Source organism: Arachis hypogaea, chromosome 6 (genome assembly GCF_003086295.3).
Source record: "Arachis hypogaea cultivar Tifrunner chromosome 6, arahy.Tifrunner.gnm2.J5K5, whole genome shotgun sequence".
NCBI classification, from domain to species: Eukaryota; Viridiplantae; Streptophyta; class Magnoliopsida; order Fabales; family Fabaceae; genus Arachis; species Arachis hypogaea.
Window position 1 is genome coordinate 13,072,495 of NC_092041.1, and position 20,860 is coordinate 13,093,354.

Genomic DNA, 20,860 nt, shown 5'->3' on the forward strand with positions numbered 1-20,860 from the left:
TACAGCAGTTTTGTTCCTGAAATCATTCATAGTAAGCTTTCTTAAAGTCAAAATAAAGGAATGATGAAGACCACTAATCAATTAGTTTTCAACGAGCTTTTATGATTGCCATAAGGAAGAAAGAAAAGGAAAAAGGGAACTGGAGAAGGAAAAAGGGAGCATGGAAGGGAAAGAGAAGAGGAATTGGAGAAGGAAAAAGGGAGCATGGAAGGGAAAGAGAAGAGGAATTGGAGAAGGAAAAAGGGAGCATGGAAGGGAAAGAGAAGAGGAATTGGGGAAGGAAAAAAGGAGCGTGGAAGGGAAAGAGTGTGTTTTTCTTTTTTTTTTTGGGTAATAAATACAAAACGACGTCGTTTTAGTCTTTTTTAATGGTAAGGATGAACGAAAATTACTTTAGAGACTACTATAAGTTTCGGAGGACAATTTCGAAGATAAATTTGAGTAATTATTAACTTTAAGGATCACTATGAGGCTCAAATACAAATTCAAAAACTACTTTGATATTTAAATTCCTAAAAACATTAGTTAATGATACTGAATAAATAAACTTTTATTAAAAGTATAAAATCAATGTTGGTTTTCAAAATTTTTATGCATTCAACACATTGAAAAATCAAAAATTTGTATTTTATTGAGTATAATCTTAATTACTTAATCAATTTTATATTGGTCAGATTGTATATAAAAAAAATTAAATAAAAAAAGTAGATTTTACTTTTAAAATATTACACATATTAGTATTTAATAAGATAAAACTATAACTTAATTATTTTCTAAAATACCATTTTACATTTTAAAATTTAAAAAATTGATTTGTCTTTCTGATTTTATTAAAAATTAATTCTTATGTAATATTTTAGTTGAATCAGCTAACAAATAAGGAGCAGTTATACAAATTAAAAAGAGTAATTTTGATGTTTTTAACATATTTTAATACATTAAAAACATATTAGAAATATAAAAATTTAAAGTCTTATATATTTGATTTGTGTTTTATTTTATGTCTTTTTTTATTTTTAAAATTTTATGAGAATATAAGTAGCTTTACATTTATGTCAATTGAATTTAATTTTGATGTACTATTAGTGTAAGATAATTATATACATGTATCTAATTACGTAATGTCATATAAGTAAAAATAATTATCTTTCACATTGACTACGTAAATGATCATTCAAAAAAAAACAAATGTAATTATATCACCGTATAAAATACTTTACATTATTAGTGTATCAAAATTAAAGTCTGTATTTATTATGGTCTTTTTTAATTTTAAAAACTATTTTATTAAATATAATTATAGTGTTATGAAAATCATTTTTAGTTTGCATGCTACAACTTTTTAAACTATTTTCAAACTCTAAAATTTTAGAGTAAATCTCTAATCCGTTCCTAACAATTTCACAAATTCTTATCCTATTTCTCATCGATTGAAAAATGATATTACAGCTTCTTATGATTAATTTCGTCAGGTATTATGCTCCTTCTGTTAATGTCTTCGTCTAAAGTTAACGGATCTTATTTACATATATCGTTAACTCAATATGTGTCAAGCTACCATTTAAAAAGATAAATTGCGTCTTTAATTCCTTTTTCTTCCATTATTATCTAACATCAGCCATTGCATCTCACTAATATCTTTTAATGTCACCACAAATTTATCCTCCTTCTCCATCATCTACATTATTTTCTTTTATCATACCTCTCTCACTCTACCTTCGCTATGTCTAAATGTCTAATCCTATCTTTCACCCCTTATTCTCGTCGACGATATCACCATTTCTCAATTCTAACAACAACAAAATTATATGCTACAACATTTATTTTTTTAAACAAACTAAAATATAGATCTAAAATTAATAAAATTTAAAAAATTATCATAGACAAGAGAGACAAATGGGAAAGAAAAAAGAAAGAGAGAAGATCGCAAACACTAAACGGAGTGAGATATGAATCTAAGAGTAGATTGTATTGTTGTAAGAATGAGTGAAATTATAAAAAATGTATCAAGAACAAAATTGAGGATTAAAGACAGAAGTGAATATGGTAAAAATGAGGTAAATGATGCCAGTAAAGTGAGAGGATATGATTTAAAAGAGACGAAGATAATAGAGTCACGTTGACAATGATGGCAATGTTTGAGATAGTAATAAAGTAAAATGATAAAAAAAAAAAACAAAACAACAACATTCTGAATTAACAATATACATAAACAATATATTAATTTTAAAAAATATTGATAGAAGAGTATAATATTTGATAGAATTAATAGTAAAAAATCACAATACCATTTTTTAATCACTGAAAAACAGAATAAAAATTTGTAAAATAATTAGGAGCGGATTAAGATTTTACTCAAAATTTTAGGAACCAAATATTAGTTAAATCCTTTAAATAATTATGCTTGCATTGCAGCTTAATTATTTTGTTTAAAAAAAGAATGCAAAATTTAAACCTAACACGTTTTAAAACTATTGAGTGTTAATTAGACATCCCCGAACCCCTTCTTTTGCTTAAGGGTTACTGGGTTCGTTTGCCCCTTTGAAAGCATCATCGTTCATTGCTTTCAAGATCGATTTGCACCATCCCTATCACCACCACGAAAACAATGAACATCGGTGCCATGAAAGCCTCACTCTTGAGCTCTAACACCAACAATCTCCATTTCTCTCTTCGGGCTGCACTCTTTCATTCCACTCCCTTCTTGGAACGCAAACGGCGTAATTCCTGGGATTCTGTTAGTTTCCCTTTTTCTTCGCTTAATCATACTCTTTCATTCGCCATTAGATTCCAATTTACTCTCTTTTAATTTTCGCTTGTTTCTGATTCTCTATCAACTTTTGTCTACAATTTATGGAATCGTTACAAAGCAAAATGTTTTTTTATGATAATGATCCTGGAGTATTAAGATTTTGCAATCTACACGGTTGATTTAAAAATGTTAAAGTGTTTGTTTGTGTTTTAAGATTAAGAAATTTGTGCGGTGTTGAATTTTGCTGTTTAGGCCTTTTCTATTTAGGGGGTGAAAGCATTGCTTAATTGTTATATTGCAGAAATGCAACCATTACTCGAGAAGGTTTAGGAAGATGCATGGAAAGCAAAGAATAATTCGCAGTATGAATGATTATGCAGAGTTCCTATTTCAGGTTCGTGATGCTTGCACAATTTTTCAATGCACGGATAACAAACTTATCTTGATATTCCCTTATTCATCTCTTGTGTCCATTTGTATGTGCTTTTCTCATTCTTCACAACAAATTGAGACAGATGGTCAAATTTGGAACCGGATAACTCGATCATATGGTTGTCAATAAGACTCTTGATCATTTTTCATTTTAATCTTGCTGCAGTTATTCATTTCTATTTGCATTTCTTTGGACTTTGATTTTATTGTGTTTTATGTTTGTTATTTTGACTGAATTTAATTATCCAAGGGTGCTACGACCCCTACTTTCTCACTTTACCAACTTGTGTACTTTAGAGGAGCTTCCATCCTATAGAAATAATACTTATGAAGGGTAACTGGAACAATTTATACAATACCCATCGTTTCCCTTCACATTTGTTCCATTCTAGGTTATATTTCATTATTTCTGCAATGAAATTTCTATCAGAATGAACATGATTTCTGACATTCTTAAGTTCTGGCAATACGATTAGTGACTTAAGTTTTTATGTATATATCCTTTTATCTCCTATAACTGTTATAATGTTCAAAATGCTATGAAATGATGAGATGGCCTCTGTTTATACACATTAATTATGGAACTCTTTACTAAAGTTGGCACTTCAGATTTTAGGGTTATTGGGATGACCTTTCATGCTCTCAGCTCTCCTCCCCATCTTATCTTTACTAGTACCTTTTATCATTCATCTACTTAGGTCTTCTCTGTATGAACTGTGTTGGTCATAGATACTGTCTAGGAGGTTCCTTTGCTTCTAATCTTCCATGATTATCATTAGTATCTCTTACAATGTTGCATCTAAAGTGGTTATGGTTACTTTCTTTTCTGTATGGTTTAGAGATGGAAGCAAGATATTGATGATGAGGATGATCCATCTTCAAGTGGGGGGCCGTCATGGTTTAGAAAGCAATATACCGCTGGAGCCTCTGGAAAGCACAGGAATAACGGTCAAGGAAGTCATCGATACAGAAGTAAGGGTGTCTGAAATACTTATGGTGTCATAGAATATTTCATATGTATCATATAGTTGTACGCTGATTTCTTCTGTGGAAATTTTCTAATCGAATCTGGTCCGGGAAACTTACTGTCTGCACAAGTAGAATTTTGAGAGTTTAAAGAACCAGAGACCATGAATTAATTTGATTTGATGATTTGATCTATCATCATAAGCTTTCTTAAATGAGGACCGAATTTCAGCATTTCTGTTTTTACTTTTAATATAAAATATAACATTCCAGATGGGATATAAAGCATATTGTGGAGTCATTACTAAATGCAGTCAAATTTGATTTCTTTAGGAGATCCATTCTTTTGTGAAGATGATTTCGATATTGAAACCATTTTCCGCTCTACCTTTGGTGGGAATAGATACCACTACTGGTCCTTCATCAATGAGGAAAATCCTCAGTGGAGGAGGTCTGCACGCTTTTCTAATTATGAGAAATCTTGGAGCTGGAGACATCGGAGTGAAAGCGATTATGACTCTGCATCCGAGTCTGATAGTTTACATTCAGATTTAACTACAGATAGATTAGCCCTTGGATTGAGTCCTTCTGGTCCTCTGAAACTTGAAGAAGTGAAAAATGCGTAGGTTCTTAATTCTTCTTCTGTCCCTTTCCCTTCACCAAAATGCTAGGTGGCCAAAGTTACTGTTTTTTTTTTTTTTTTTTTTTTTTTTTTTTTTTTTTTTTACTTATGATATTACCATTTTGGTCGTCAGGTATCGCGTCTGTGCTCTAAAGTGGCATCCAGATCGTCATCAAGGCTCTTCCAAGGTGTTGCCAAGCTCTAACAACTGATTATATTCCCCACTCCTTCGTTGTTCTTTTCCTTACTCCAGATTTTCTATCAAATTTTATGATCTATTTTACATTCTGTATATTGGTAGGGTATAGCAGAGGAGAAATTCAAGCTCTGCAGTGCAGCTTATCAGTCTTTATGTGATAAGCTGGCCTTGGATTAAGGATGCTCCTCATGTATGTATTTCCTTTTTCTAGAATTTTCCATTCTCTCTGTTCACCTCATGTAACATTTGTTTTCTCTTGATAAATTTCTTGTTTTCAAATGTTTGGCAGAGAAGCTTAAATCCCTAGGACTTGAGTGGTCAACAGTGAGGCCTTTCTCCAAGAGAGCTGGTGTATGTTTGACCATGCTAATTTAACACAAGGAGCTTCCTTTCACTGTATTTCTAGTTTGTTGATTAATTTTATTAGATAATAGTGGAAATAATGTGTATACTATTTCACAATTACAAATGTATCATTAATAATATTAACATTTTTTTTTCTCGGATGTATTTAAGTTATATTTGTTGTACTGCATTAAGCAGCATATTATTCTCAAAATCTCCTAATGGTTACATCCCTTTGTTGATCGATATGCTTTCTTCGTTTAAGAAGGGGACATCCAATTGTAGCTTGGAGCAAAAGCGAATATTCTTATATTAACAATTTAATGTGTTCTCCTCTGTCTTTCGCTTATTAGCAGGGAATATTTTTGTGGGGAGAAAGAAAAAATAATTTAAAGAAAGTCAAATCCTACAAAATGAGGGAGGGATTATGGTTGAAAGAGAAACTTCTAATTTTTTTTTTTGTTTAATTGATAACCACATTTGAATATTCAGGCTTATCTTTTTACTTTGATTGATCCGACATTAACAAATTCATTGATAGGGACTAACTTGAGTTGGTCGAGTAATTGGTCAATTAGTTGTTAGAATTCAAATCTTGTTTTATGTATGTAATGACTCGATAGCGTGCAACTAACTATTCCTTCAACCAACCGTTGGTTAGGGGGATATGGTTATATTGTTAACCCTTCATTAAAATTAAATAATTAGAAAATTTATCCGAAATTTGGGATTGGCGTGAGTGTAGCAGATGAGAAATGAAGCATGAAGTAGTAGCAGGAGAAGAGGAACATTGAATGGTGTGGGTTCCAAAATAGAACCTTTGATCCTTTGAGAGAAGCAGAAGAATGCTGAAAGCTATTCAGATACGTGGGTGTGTTACCCTCCGTTGTTGGAGCCTCAAACAACCCCTTTCCTTCATTTCTATTTCATCTTCTTTCAATTCCAAACCCTTTTCCTCATTCTCCCCAATCCCATACCCTTCCATCGATTCTTCCACGCCCCGACCTCGCAGGCTTCGATTCACTCCCTTTCACGCTTCATCATCACCACCACCCCCACCACTACTTCATTCTGCTGTGAGTTTTCTCTCTCGCTTTTTTACCCTTTCCTAATGCTAAAGATTCTGTCAATTTAAATTTCAAAGATTGGATCTTTTGAGAGAATTGGGATGAGGGGTTGATAGGTGCAGAGCTGATTTTATAATATTCCATATTCGCAATTGTACAAGATATGTTGTTGTTGCAACTAGTCACAAGTATTAAGATCTTATGCGAGAGCATGTATCTACATAGTTCATAATTGATTTAGCTTTGTTGCATAACAACTTAGGGTGTTCGAAACATCAAGTTCTGCCAGTGGTGTGGTGGTCCAACAAAGCATGATATACCTGATGGAGAAGAAAAATTGAGAGCCATTTGTACACTTTGTGGGAAGATTGCTTATCAGAATCCAAAAATGGTACCTACCTGAATTAGCTTATCAGCTTCCTTTTGATGTCACTTACTATAAGCTTTAGGATTTATTTTGGAGGTGATGTGATGTGTTGATGGAGGTTAAGATATATACATATAGCATGCCTTATTGCTTTAATGAATTCTCTGACTTATGTCCAGAAAAGAATTATTTAATACACACAGGCACGTATTCCATTCATTGTGTTCATAAAAAAAGCAAAACACTAATTACTTGCTTATAAATGTGACATAATTTTTGGCTGGCGAAGTAGGTAGTCGGTTGCCTCATCGATCATGATAACAAGGTCCTTCTTTGCAAGAGGAATATTCAACCATCTCATGGCCTTTGGTAGGAATGGAATTTTTGAACAGTCTATTTACATTGATTCTGATCTCATTCATGTTACACGATTTTCCCCAGAACCATGTATGTATGTTAAAGATGCTAATGCATTCACTGTAAGCATGAAGCTTTTTCCTTATCTCATAGGAGCTATGTTAATTCAATTCCATATTTTGGTGTCAATAAGGACGCTTCCTGCTGGTTATTTGGAAATTGGAGAATCAGCTGTGGAAGGTGCTATAAGGGAAACGAGGGAAGAAGCAAATGCTGATGTGGAAGTTATTTCTCCGTTTGCTCAATTGGATATTCCTTTAATCGGACAAGTGAGACAGAAGCTTTGATTTATCTCCTTATTTATTTATGGATATTCACTTTTCTAGTTTAAGAATTTGATAATGATTATGGCATGTTTGAGGCAGACTTATATGATATTCTTAGCAAAACTGAAGACACCCCACTTTTCACCGGGTCCAGAATCATCAGAATGCCAACTATTTCCGGTTGATGAAATACCTATCGATTCTCTATCCTTTTCATCAATGGTGGTTACCTTAAGTTTGGTATGATTCACATATTTCTAGACTTGGCCTGCTTTTACTTCCATTTTTTATTCCTTTGGTCTTTGCACACTCATACTGTGCATCTCATGTTGTTTGTGGGTCGTGGCTGCAGTATGTTGAGGATGTTAAGGCTGGAAAACCTAAATTCCATTATGGCATCATCAACAAAAGGTATTTTCTTCATAAATACACTATGTTTCCTCAGAATCTTATGCATCATTTATTTGAGAGAAGAAAGAATATTATTTTAGAAAGCAATGATTCATTTGGACAAAGTTATGTTGGCCTTCTTAAGTACATGGATCTCAACTTGTTGCGTGGATTGGGTTGTCTCATGATTAGCAAAATTGCACAAAATGAACTAGAGTTTGCACTTTGCATAGTCATATTTTTTGCAGACACGTGAAATCAGTGAGTTTTCTTTTGAAGATGATCTTGTATACTTAATTGTAGTATGTAACTACTGCTCTTTACTTGTTTGGTAGTACAAGGCTTGTGTAAACTGTTTGATGGAATATTTCTGAAATTCTTGATCATGCTGCTTGATTTCAATCCGATGGTTGTTATTAGGCCCGGTACGAGTCCTTCAGATATTCATGCCTATACATTGGACTATCATATGCACTTGTGAGAAGGTAAATTCCCTATGACATTTCATGTAAACCCTGATACCATCATATGCATTTTCAGACATTTCGTTACGTATTTTAATTGTTGTCAATAATTAACTCCTAAACACCCAACTAGCATTACATCATTCTTACAAATCTTTCATCATGACTCAGTGATGATACATCCACAATCTTGCTTTAATCAATCATTTTGTTTGTTGCAGTACATTCTGGATATCTGAAGATTGCAAGTTGAAAAATCTGTCTTGAGTTCAGTACGCCTGCAGTGTTCTTTGTCTCTTGCAGTGGCCCAATACTTTTGTTTTTGTTATGTCAGATAGCACAGAATTTACCCAAATTACTCTCTTAACCCCAACATTGTTATGATGAGCAGCTGTTTCAACGTAAGGAAGAAATGTTGCAGTTCATGATCACTCTTAACTTCCTCAAGGGATGTTCTCAAAATGTGTAGTTGCAATCATGCTCACCCTTAACTAGTACTTTAGAACAAAGATTGACAACTATTGTATCTCTATTGGAATTGTAAACACACATGTTCATTTAGATAAATCAAATTCTTTTCGAAGAATTTCTCTGTACAAAGAAGCCAATTCTTGAAACTGCATTCTTTAGTCTGCATGATGCAATAAGCAAATAATATAATTATGGCTTAATCTTTTGCTAAAGAGAATCTCTTTATAGGCTTAGTGAGTTAGATATGAGAGGCTGGTATGAGAGGCTGGTATGGTAAGTTGACCTTAAACTGAAATAAACTTCCTACATCAATTGGCATCTTCAAAGGCCAAGAATGAACTCTTAAAGCATACATCATAATAACTAATAAGATTGAAAACCATCAGAACCATTGGATTATATACATCAAAGTGAAACCTCAGACGACCGTCGTGAGATAATATAAATCCAAATTCATCATTTGGTTTTCAACCAAATTAGAAACAGAAGTAACAAAACCAGAAAAGGAAAATTTAGGAGATTGACAAGGCCAATCAGATGCCAGATTAAGAAACCACAGCATAGGGAAAAAGCTACACAAGCCAACTTTTATATTAAGAGTAGAATAAACTTGCAACTGCATCCCACCGGTGTGGGGCTTTTGCGCACCTCATCGAAAATCTGAAAAATAAATAAAACATAAATAGAAAAAAGAAAATTTCTTTAGTTTACTTTGACTTGTGCTTCAATTCATCTATGATGTTCAGTTCCAGCAAAAACGAAAAAAGAAAAACAATGAACTATCCCTAATCCCAATCACAAAGAAACCTGTTTTTCCAAACACGCCTCCCCCCAAAAATCGAAAGCCTCTACCTTTGTTCGTTACCAGATGAAACAACCCAGCTGATTCAGAATCAGTATCTTTTCCTCCAAACTCCGAAGTTCGGATCTTTATCCGGTTTCGTTTCTGGGACCCGAAGATGGAAGCTCGAGACTCACCACGGAGCTCCATGAACGGCGATTTCGGGTTCGGTACCGGCAGCGATCGAAGGTTCGCGTTTTCGCGGCAAACTTCGTTCCAACAGCAGCAGCAGCCTCATACGCCGATTGCTGTCGATTCGGGGAGACCTTTTTTGTCCCGAACTGATTCCAGCATAGACATTCCCAACCCGGTGCACCGTTACGACAAGCTCACTGGGTCCACGGAAAGATCGTCTTTTCCTTCCTTCGTTTTTGGTGTGTTTAGGAACATTAGGTCTGGTCATAGGTACATGAAGAGACTCTTTTTGATGATCTCTTTGAATGTGGCCTACTCTACTGTTGAGTTGCTCTTTGGCCTCTTCACCGGCCGTGTTGGTAAGATTCTGTGTGAGTCTTTGTGAGATTTTGTGATATATGATTTTATGCAGAGCTCAATTTTGTTAATGTTGAACCCTCGGTTCCTTTTTTTTTTTTTTCAGGTTTGGTGTCTGATGCGTTTCATTTGACTTTTGGATGTGGTCTTTTGACATTTTCTCTATTTGTTATGGCTGCATCAAGGAACAAACCTGATCGAGAATATACTTATGGGTAAATACATCCTTCATTATGTAGAGTGTGAGTATTTTCGTGTGTAAACTGTGAAGTATGTTCTTCACATTGGTAAAGTTCAAAAGGAAAAATAGAAAAACTCTTGGTAGTATCAAACATTCACTTTGTAGAATTAGTAAGGTATGTTTGAATTTGTATGACAAAGTTGTGCATTGTGAAACATTTGTGTGATGTGTTTATCTTTTCATGAACATAGTTATTCTTAATTTTATACCATGAGCTAGTTCTCATATAATGTTAGAGTTGGAGTTCTAAACTATTTTTGGACAACAAAGAGATGGATTTGTTGAAGATGGCTGTGGTTATGCTGACATCTGTTGGACTTTGAAGTTTTTCATGGCCATGTGTCTAGGTGTGCCTTTAATGCATCTCATGCACTATTAAAAATTTATCCCATGTGTCTTCTTGTCTGTGCTTGCATCATGCAAGATTATGTATTTGTCCAACAGTTAATTAATGGTGGATTCACTCATAACTGGAACTTTGTCTGTGTGTTACACATTATTTGAACTCTTATTTACTTTCTTGGTTAATAATTTCAAATTTCAAATACCTAATTATGAGCTTAACTAATGTGGTGCATTCATTTCAGATATAAAAGGCTAGAAGTTTTGTCTGCATTCACCAATGCCGTAAGTATTCCCCATTTCCATTACTACTGTCTTATGCAGTTGTTTCCTTTGCATTATAGTTAATTGGTTGCCTGATGCTATTATTAATTTACAGAATGATGCTCATGTAACAAAAGTGATGACCATTAACCCTCACTAATATAAGATGCTAGATAGTTTTGCATGGTAAAAGGAAATATTGTCATATGCACTAACATATTCAATTTTCATTTTCTGCTGCTTGTGTAGACAGCTGTTTCTTTTGTTTATGTCATTCTCCCTAGCAGTTGAAGCCCTCCATGCATTCATACAAGATGAATCAGAGCACAAGTAAGTCACACTGCTTGCCTGTTTCTCTGTATCTGGGGACGCTTTTTTTTTATTTTTTTTCTCCCTGACGATTTTATGCTGACCATGTTTTGTTTGCAGGCATTACTTAATTGTTTCTGCAGTTACCAATTTAATTGTGAATCTTATCGGTGTGTGGTTCTTTCGGAACTATGCTCGGATTAATCTTGGTTAGTATTTCCTTGAATGTTTAACATTTTCTTGATGTAACCTTTCATCATTTTGTATGGATGTTCATGCATGGATTCCTTTTGAACCTTGAATCTTTATCTGATTCTTCTCGAATCCGTCTTCCAGCTTACAGAAATGCTGAAGATATGAATAACCATTCAGTTTGCCTACATGTTCTTGCAGATTCCATTCGCAGGTAGATATTCTTGCATGTGAAATATAGCAACACAAAATTGTTAATGCTTTTCCTTTCCTCTTTATAAATTCAAATCAAGCTTATATACTTCAATGGTTTCTCAGTGCAGGTCTGATATTGGCATCATGGTTATTGTCAATTGGGTAAGTACTGTTTCGTTTTATGTTACTACAATCTTGAGAGGATGGAATGAAAATAAGCATTACGAGCTTGAGATTTTCCTAATCATAGTACTTGAGATCCTGTAATTTTACTTGTTTTTGTCTCCTTCACAGGGTTCAGAATGCAGAAGTCTTGTGTTTGGGACTTGTTGCTGCTGCTGTATTTACGATTGTTCTTCCACTCTTTAGGGCAACTGGCGGTGTCTTGCTACAAATGGCATCTCCCAGCATTCCGAAAACTGCTTTGAGCAAATGCTTGAGACAGGTTATTACTTTACTTGCGATAAATGTGCTTTGCGCAATGCTCCCATCTGACTCGGGCATATGCATATCCCACATGTTTGTACTTAAAACTTCGCAAAGTTATTGTTCTAATCAGCTATTGTTCTAATCAGCTATAAGGATGTTTGTGTTTTGGTGTTTGGTTGAAATTTGCTCGCTTCAGTCTTGTGTTAGCTTCTCCTTTCGACATGTTGCCTCACGAGTCAATGTTTCGCTTCTAAGAATACTTTATTTTGGTTAGATTACTGCTCAGGAAGATGTTCTGGAAGTCTCCCAGGCGCGTTTTTGGGAATTGGTGCCAGGTCATGTTGTTGGTTCATTGTCAATTCAGGTAACTCATTCGTTGTTCTCTAATGTGTTTTCTTGACAGGATAACTAACTAAATATAGATGCTGAGTTTTAGTGGATGATGGTGACAGGTGAAGAAAGGGATTGATGATCGGCCAATCCTCGAATTTGTGCATGGTCTATACCATGATTTGGGTGTGCAAGACCTCACCGTGCAGACTGATCATACTTGACACTTCTTGTTTTCTTGTCTTCAAGTTTTACTTTGCTAATGGTTTATTGCTGAGGATACAACACATCAAAGTTCATTGTTTGTTTACTGGGGAAGGGATGCAAGTATGATTTTATTAGGGAATAGTTTATAGTTGATAGTTGATTTTTAGCAGTATTTTATTCCCTACCAAAGCTAAACAGAAATATATGGATGCAAATTGCAAAATTTTTAGTAATGGTTAACAATGGAAAAAGTAATTGGCGGAACTCATTTAATAACACTCATTTCTAACAATGTGTACATGAACAAATATTAATGCATAAAGAGTTGCACGAACAAGGTATTTATCATCATAAATAAAGAATTTATGTATATAGTTTAATCACACATTATACACAGAATACTATAGGATAGGAATAAAAGCTAAATCATTTGAAATTATTAGGCTCTCATTTATCAGTTACATTGGGAGTGGCAGCCAACACATTTGCTGCAAATTTATGCCTCATCGTTCTAGACAGTGTCAAGTACTGTGAACTCTTCTTAAGCTGCTCCCAGAAACATTGCCCCTCTCTGTGGAAGTAGCATTTGCATTGCTCACATTCAAGTGTCCAACCTTTGCAGCCTTCACCGCAAGCTTCACATGGAGGAGGAGGGTGCTTCCCAGTTTCTTCAACCAATGCAAGAGGGTGAGTGTGTGCATCATATTGGAAAGTGCCTCCAAATTTGACACTACTACAAGACTTGTCAACTACACAAGAAGGATGAGCACCAAAATCACATTCTTCACAATAGTACAACCATTTCTTTGCAGATATTTCCTCTCTGCAAATGCCACAGTTATTGCATTCCATCAATTTACCTTGACCATTGTAGATTAGACTCAGAACATGTTTGTCACACTTGTTCCAAATCTTAGAGGGTAGATTAGCACACCCACAATCAATGGCAAAATCATCACAAACATCACATACAAGCACATATTTTGATGGAGAGTGACAACATTTGCATTCCCTTGCAATGTTTATCTTCTCTACGGAGAGAGGATGCTTGTGGCTTTCATGCTTAACTTTGTCCTCAAGGGTGCCACAACGAACATCAAGGTCGAACTGACATTCGTCGCAGCGATACACAAAGCCATTGCTCAATGATTTGCAGCTATCACACCTATAAATGCCATCATAAGAAGTTGCCTTAGAATGAAGAGTCAAAGGATGAGGATGAAACCGGTGCTGCTTCGTTTTAGGCAAATCAGCACAGCTCTTATGAAGAAGGAAACCACAATTCTCTGAACAAGAATACAATGGTGGTGCAGTGATGGCTTGTACACACCCATCACAGAGTTTATCAGCAAATTCCAAACTCACCTCCTCTATCAATGTTAACAAATGGTTATGTCCGAAATCAACATTGGATTCTTTGTCCTTATCAAGAGCAAGCGTTTCATCTTCATGATCCTTTTCTTCTTCAGTATCAGACTCAAAATCCTCTTCTTGTTTTGCTGGACACTTCAAATGCATTGGAAATCTGCAATCTGAACAATAATAACCTGCAAATCCTGAACTCATTGTTCCATGACATACACCACAAGTTATGTCATCCCTGAATCCGTAAACACGATTAAGCGAATAGGTGAGCTGCAAAGGATGATGATGGAAGTGTTTTATGATGGTATGAGGCAATTCAGCACAGCTGCAATGAACCCAAATCTGGCAAGCAGTGCAAAAGGAGGCCGAGCCCTCGCCAGCTTCGCCTCCACAAGCATAACAAACAAATGGCTGCAAACTATTCAAGGAAATGAAGGCATGAACATGGCCATCATCAGGGTGCCATGTAGAAGCACATGATATGTCAAGATCATAGGTGCAAAGAGAGCAATGGTAGACAAATCCATTGTTGAAGGTTCCTCTGCATGCATCACAAAAGTACCCTGCATCATAAGGTGGAGTTGAAAGGAGTGTGAGAGGGTGTTGAGGGTGCAAGGGATGCTTCAATTTGAGTGGAAGTTCTATGCATGATTTGTGAAGAATGTAGTTGCATTCTTTACAAGAATAGGAAGGACCTGAAATCTGTTCCTCACAGGCTGAGCAAGAAACTAGTTTCACCCCATCATCTTCATTCTTGTGATCCTCTTTCAATAGCAATGGGTGCACATGGCTGAAATGCTCAATCTTTTGGTCCATGTTTGTTTGATAGTTTCAATAGCAAAATGCACAAGTTTGGAATTCTTTGAACTGAGGGAGACAAGGGATATAAATAAGAGTAGTGTTTTTATTTTTGGTCATTTTCCAAATTCGATTCTTGAGTATTTGGTTACTGTTAATTAGGCATCAAGTTTACTTCACGTGAAGAAAGACATCAAAGAAGGAATTGATGTGGTATGCTTATTATTCTTTGTTTATCCAATGCAGAATAGGATTTACTTTTCTACAAAAGGAAGGGAAAGTTCTTCTCTTTTGGCAACCTTTTAAGATACTCAATTAAATAGAATATGGATTAGATATAATATCTCACATTATATATATTTTATAACTTAAGTCTTTTCCTAAAAATACGGTTATGACCAGAACTTGCACCCAATGCTAAGCACCCATTTAATTTCTCTACTCTCTGGTCATATAAAAAAACCCGTTATTATTATTCTTCAGAATATTAATTATATATGTGATTATTTATGCAGAAAACAATCAAAACATCCATAAAATTTTCGTTTACCATCTTATTCTTCATATTAATAGTCTTTTGTGTAGCATGTTGAAATTAGTAAGCAATATGTTGTTTTCTAATGTTTAAAAAAGAAGGCCAGGTCAAATGCAAAATTCCATTGCCGTTTGGTGAATAGCAGCAAAAGATGCATGCATCGCATTTTGCCGGCTAAAATATATGTGTGGATATTTAATTTGTTTGTATAGAACTAAACTAAACACAACCCTACCTGCTTTGTTCATCACGCAAATATTCATAATTCCTTCCCTTCCAATGTTTTCTTCAGAATCTCCGAATATATACCAAGTATCAACCACGTGCCCCCCAACAAATTAAACACCAAGAATAATTTTAGGTATATATATTACCTCCATTTTATAATAATGATACTAAACATATACAAGTTGTTGTGTTTGACATATCCAAAGAGCATCATGTGATGCATGATGATGAAGAGATGAGACAAATGAAAGGGTAACAGCTAGCTTCCAATTTGAACTATGAATCATTCCACCAAAGAAAATTATAACATATAAACACACATACAATACAATTTGAATTAAGTGAGCAAGAAATGGGATCAATAATGCGCAAAGACCCAAGCGTTGTCCACTTTAGTCATCCACATCCATTGGAATTCACCACAGAATTAAACAATAATAACAACGTAACATGCTTTGGGTGCAAGCTAAGTTTTATGAATGGTGAATCCTACTACCATTGCAAACCCTGCAACTTCTCACTCCACTATGCATGCTTCAAGATGCCACTCATAACAAACCATCCATCCCATTCCAAACACGACCTAGTCCTCATCGTCATACCATCCTCACCGGCCACCAGAGCAACCCTAAGATGCGCCGCGTGCGGCCACCACGTCACCGGATTCACCTACCACTGCGCCGAATGCAGCAGCGTATTCTTCCACGCCTTCTGCCTGGCGCTGCCGCTGTCCGTGGCCATCTCGCCGCACCCTCACAGAATGGAGCTCGAATTCATGCCTCCCTATGACTTCTTCTGTGACTTGTGCACCAAATCAACCTACAACATTGGTTGGCTCTACAGATGCAGGATGTGCGAGTTCGACTCCCACATCGCCTGCGCTGTTCAGAACATCGAACCGCAGTCGGTTGAGCATCCTTCTTTCACTCAGGCCAACGCTTTGATGACGCAGTTCACCGCCCACCACGGCGGCGGCATGGTGTATGAGATCATGCGTTTGGTTGCCACGCAGATCCAACAAGGAAAAGTTATTGGCAGTCCAAGTCCATCACGAGGTCGTGATTTCAGAGCGTATTTGGAAGAAAGAACACCGTTGAGAGATAAATCCACGCCGAGTCGCCAATTCAGCGAGGCATATTTTTCGATAGATTTGAACGCGAAGAAAGACGGTGATGATCAGAAAAGTAATAAGAATAATCTAAGCGTTGTTGCAGAGAGGAGCGAAGGGGATAAGAGTGTTAAGTTGAACTCAGCAGTTTTTGAAGAACTCGGTGAAGCAAATCATAAAGTGGTGATGGTAACGAATCAAAACTCTAAGCAAAGATTATTATTGCCCACTCCTAAAACCAATAATAAATCTTCACACTCGGTATGTATATTTTAAGAACTCTTTAATTAATAATTAAACATGATATACATATAATTAATGGTGTGTGTTTAAACTCTTTGCAGGGAAGAGATAGAGGCTCATCTGGTTGGAAGAAGTTCCTGTCATGTTGCCTTTAATAATTATTAATTAGCACAGCCATGTGGATATGTATACATATATACAGTAAGGTTTTTGAAGCACATAGATATAAAATGAAAATAATTGCACACTTCACTATGTTCATAATATATCAAGGTTATTATTATTATTATTATTAATATAGCTGCTGTAAACCCTTATTGTATATCAGTAGCAATATAGTGAATTTAATTACGGCTATTAATTCTAGTGTGAACTCAAATTTAATGAACGCAAGTTTGAAAACTCTGGCTACAGAAACAAAGGACATTAAATTCTAGCGGTGATGATAAGGTTAGGTTAATGGGATTCTAATTTTGTACGAGACATTAATCCCTTTTATTTGGTCTGATAGTACTTGAAGGAGGTAGTAGTGTAGTGCCCTACCCCCCTATAAATAGGGGCCAAGACAAAAGACTTTATTTTGTGAAATTGGAAGCAAGTTTTAGGGCAGGTGAAAATGGATTCACATATACAATAGTCCAAATTCGGTTGGATTGATCTGATAAAAACAGTAGTGGGTGTAATAACTAATAAGAGAGAATAGTACTACTTCTACTAGTGGAGGTTGAAACGGAGAATGAATGAATCAAACAAAGTGCAAAATGACAGTGCCCACCCCACCACACTCCATTGCCTTTTCTATTGTCCACTAATTACAACACATTACTCTTCCTTTGTTTTTCTCAGAACAAAACAGACAAGCACAAATTCCACTAACAAAATTACATTTTTCCTTTTAATTCCTCCAGAAATTAAAACTACTATCCTTTTATGAATTCATGTCCTATGTTAACTACTGGGTTGCCAATCTTTCATACTCTTGTTTTTGTATGATTTCTTACGGAATTATGTATAGTACAAGGGTAATGTACAACAATCATCACAGAAAAAAAAAAAGTCATAAAGAGGAGTGGAATAAAGTGTATACATAATATATAAAGAATAAAAATTAATACCAATAAAATTATATCATTCAATAAAACATTAAAATGTGTGTCAAAAATTTTATAGAGGAAGTAGACGAAATAGTACACAGGAATAGATTCTTTTAAATATTCATAATCATCAATAATAAATTTGTGTCAAATGTATAGGATTTTATTTTGCACCTTATTTGTTAGGCTTTTAACTTGCTAATCACGAACATAAAAGTTTTAACTCATTATAATATAAATGATTAAACTAATTTAATATTAGTGGGAGTTTGTAGATTTTTTTTGGGCCTTTTAAATATTTAAAATATAAAATTTATTCTCATAAGACAAATATTTTTTTTTCAAAGTTAAATTATTAAAAAAAATCCATAAATAGTTGTGCATTATACATTTAATTAGATTTAATTCAATTTCTTGATTAGAAGCTTACGCGTTTCAAAATACTTTGAAGCTAAGTGATGACAATATAGTTCTTTGTTTTATGATGTTGAAGAATGACCTTGTAGCTAGTCATCATATAAGGTAAAAACACGTCAAGAGCAGATATGATGAATTTTTTTTTTTACGAGGAGTTGTTAGAATTTATAAATAATACCCAATAAAAATATAAAAATAATAATTATAAAAATTTAAAAATAAAAAAATAAGTATAAAAACATAAAAAATTGAAAATTATAAGATTTATATTAAAATGTGTAAAAATTGATAATTGCTTAAAAAAATGACAGAATTTAAATAACAGAAAAAAAACATAATTAAAATTAATGAAAGGAAAATGAAATCTCTCCATATTTATATGGACTCTTAATTTATATTTATATTTCTGTAAGTTAATGTGATCAGGAATTAATGAATTATTATTAGAGTGAGTAAGGATAAAGTTAGACTAAATTTTAAGGAGGGGTCAAAATTTAATTTATAATATAAATGAGAGTAAAATAAATATTTTAGAGGTTAATGAACTATAACTTAAATAGCATAGTCTTTTTATATTTATCAGAAGTCGCGTGTTTAAGTCTCTGTAATAAAAAAAATAAACAAATATTTTAAAAAAGTTAAATTAAAATTTATATATAATTTATAAAAGAAATTTGAAAGTTGGAAGAGCCATTGCGCCAGTTTCTTTCTTTGTGAGAGGCTCCGTGCCTCCCATACTGAGAGTGAGTGAGTATTTTTTTTGTGATCGAAATAAATTAAACAAAAAAAATAAAACAAACAAAATAAGGAATTGCTTAAATAGAGGAACAGTCTTGTTTAAGACTACTCTTAAACTCCTTCCAATGTGAAAGAAGTTCTACATGCGAAAGTTGTAACTTCATCGTCATCTTTGCCATAGTATCTGCCACTGTGTTTGCATCTCTCATAATCAAATGAAAGTCAACACGCCAATTTCAATGCATGATATCTCTTATTTTGAGTACCAATGGATCAATAAATCCAAAACCATCTTGAGTAACAAGATTAAATGCTTCCACACAATCCGTCTCACAAATAACATCTCGTTGACCCACATCACAAGCTAAGAGATATCCTTTCCAAATAGCAAACAATTCTCCTTGAAGAATACTATTACTCTCAATCATTTCCAAACACCCCCTTTTCCAGCTCCCATTACAATCTCTAATAATACAAGCAAAACCAACACTATCACCCGAACCAAAATAATTAGCATCACAATTAATCTTAAAAGTACCAATGGATGGAGGATTCCAAAAACCATTTAGAGTAGAGGGAAGGGACATACGTTGTAATTCAAAAATATTCCTAACCTCTTTTTCTGAGGTTAATGCCAGACAAATCACTTTTTTCGGAGGCCAAGTTTCATGGGGATTAAATATGTCATTATTCCTTGCTCGCCATATCCACCAAAGTCCCGAAAAGAACTTGAACGGATGCTCTCTACTATGATACAAGAACCAGTTCTTTAAATCCAAAGGATGACAAGAAATATCCAACCTATGCCAGACAAGCTGAGCTTTTGGACAATCCCAAATACAATGTAAAACCGATTCCTGGCTAGAAAGACATCTTGGACACCTATCCGATGACGACATCCCTCTTCTAAAACGAAAACTTGCAGTAGGAAGAGCCTCCTTAAAACACAACCAAGCCAAAAACTTATGCTTTTCCGGAACAAGCTGACGCCAAAGCCAAAACCAATTCTCACGCTCCTCCCAACCAAACAGTTGCTTACACAACCACAAGTAACCATTGCGTGAATTATAGACTTTGGCAGCAAACCCACTCTAATACCAACCCACTTCCGGACCTGCTTGTTTATCTAGATTGTAAGAGAGAATATTACCTTTCAGATTTTGAGATAAAGGAGAATAAAGAGTATCCAAATGCCACCTACCAACCGACCAAATATCCTGTATCCGGAGATTCGAATAAAAAATGTGAACATAATCCATCTCATTAGATAACCGTCATTTTCTCCTCCAGCTAGAAAACCAAAAATTCTGGTTCAAATCTCCAATACACCAAGCAAACTCATCCTTCAACACTTCCCAAGTCTTGCAAAGACACCTCCAAATGGGAGAGTCCTTGTTCTTAGGATAACTAAAACAGTCATATAGAGATGATCGGTACTTGGTATCCAACAATTGGACCCATAGCTTGTTTGGCTGCTGGAAAAAAATCCAAACTAGCTTCCCAAAAAGAGCAATATTTACACAATAAGGATCTCTAATCCCCAAACCTCCATATTTTTTTGGAGTAACCAGTACCTTCCAACTAACAAGATTCAATCCTCTTCCATCAACTTGTCCTTTCCAAAGAAAATTTCTCATCATAGACTCCAATTTACTAATGATTCCTCTAGGAAAAATAAAGACCTGCATCTGGTACGTGGAAATAGCGGCAGCAACAGAATTAACCAAGCAGAAT

At 34.7% G+C, this 20,860-nt stretch overlaps 5 protein-coding genes and 1 non-coding gene across 8 annotated transcripts; 4 read left to right on the forward strand and 2 right to left on the reverse strand.

Moving 5' to 3' along the window:
• Positions 1-2,462: 2,462 nt before the first annotated feature.
• Positions 2,463-5,562, forward strand: LOC112696123 (uncharacterized). 2 transcript variants are annotated; one of them, XM_025748727.2, is made up of 7 exons: positions 2,463-2,737; positions 3,054-3,146; positions 4,024-4,156; positions 4,484-4,772; positions 4,906-4,960; positions 5,074-5,161; positions 5,261-5,562. In XM_025748727.2, the coding sequence occupies exons 1-6, from the start codon at positions 2,609-2,611 to the stop codon at positions 5,146-5,148; spliced, it is 774 nt and encodes a 257-aa protein (XP_025604512.1). In that variant the 5' UTR covers positions 2,463-2,608; the 3' UTR covers positions 5,149-5,161; positions 5,261-5,562. The 2 variants fall into 2 exon arrangements, with proteins under 2 accessions (XP_025604512.1, XP_072052845.1); XM_072196744.1 differs by having other exon boundaries at positions 5,266-5,562.
• A 278-nt stretch (positions 5,563-5,840) lies between these two features.
• On the forward strand, positions 5,841-8,970 carry LOC112696122 (nudix hydrolase 23, chloroplastic). 2 transcript variants are annotated; one of them, XM_025748726.3, is made up of 8 exons: positions 5,841-6,392; positions 6,646-6,774; positions 7,043-7,119; positions 7,301-7,436; positions 7,533-7,673; positions 7,786-7,844; positions 8,244-8,308; positions 8,509-8,970. In XM_025748726.3, exons 1-7 carry the CDS (start codon positions 6,162-6,164, stop codon positions 8,302-8,304), a joined length of 834 nt encoding a protein of 277 aa, XP_025604511.1. In that variant the 5' UTR covers positions 5,841-6,161; the 3' UTR covers positions 8,305-8,308; positions 8,509-8,970. The 2 variants fall into 2 exon arrangements, 1 of the variants encoding a protein (XP_025604511.1); XR_003150663.3 differs by having other exon boundaries at positions 5,949-6,392; positions 8,159-8,308.
• Positions 8,971-9,135: 165 nt separating this feature from the next.
• LOC112700628 (small nucleolar RNA Z161/Z228) lies at positions 9,136-9,225 on the reverse strand. Its single transcript, XR_003153534.1, has one exon. It is a non-coding gene; the product is annotated as a small nucleolar RNA Z161/Z228 (small nucleolar RNA).
• A 109-nt stretch (positions 9,226-9,334) lies between these two features.
• Positions 9,335-12,892, forward strand: LOC112696121 (metal tolerance protein C2). The gene is made up of 10 exons (XM_025748725.2): positions 9,335-10,093; positions 10,198-10,306; positions 10,920-10,959; positions 11,192-11,268; positions 11,368-11,456; positions 11,584-11,653; positions 11,758-11,796; positions 11,929-12,079; positions 12,338-12,427; positions 12,516-12,892. The coding sequence occupies exons 1-10, from the start codon at positions 9,718-9,720 to the stop codon at positions 12,615-12,617; spliced, it is 1,143 nt and encodes a 380-aa protein (XP_025604510.1). The 5' UTR covers positions 9,335-9,717; the 3' UTR covers positions 12,618-12,892.
• A 49-nt stretch (positions 12,893-12,941) lies between these two features.
• Positions 12,942-14,826, reverse strand: LOC112696120 (uncharacterized). The gene is made up of 2 exons (XM_072196743.1): positions 14,661-14,826; positions 12,942-14,528 (listed from the first exon to the last, which is right to left on the reverse strand). Exons 1-2 carry the CDS (start codon positions 14,779-14,781, stop codon positions 13,048-13,050), a joined length of 1,602 nt encoding a protein of 533 aa, XP_072052844.1. The 5' UTR covers positions 14,782-14,826; the 3' UTR covers positions 12,942-13,047.
• An 833-nt stretch (positions 14,827-15,659) lies between these two features.
• LOC112696124 (uncharacterized) lies at positions 15,660-17,124 on the forward strand. Its single transcript, XM_025748729.3, has 2 exons — positions 15,660-16,895; positions 16,979-17,124. Exons 1-2 carry the CDS (start codon positions 15,879-15,881, stop codon positions 17,030-17,032), a joined length of 1,071 nt encoding a protein of 356 aa, XP_025604514.1. The 5' UTR covers positions 15,660-15,878; the 3' UTR covers positions 17,033-17,124.
• Positions 17,125-20,860: the final 3,736 nt, after the last annotated feature.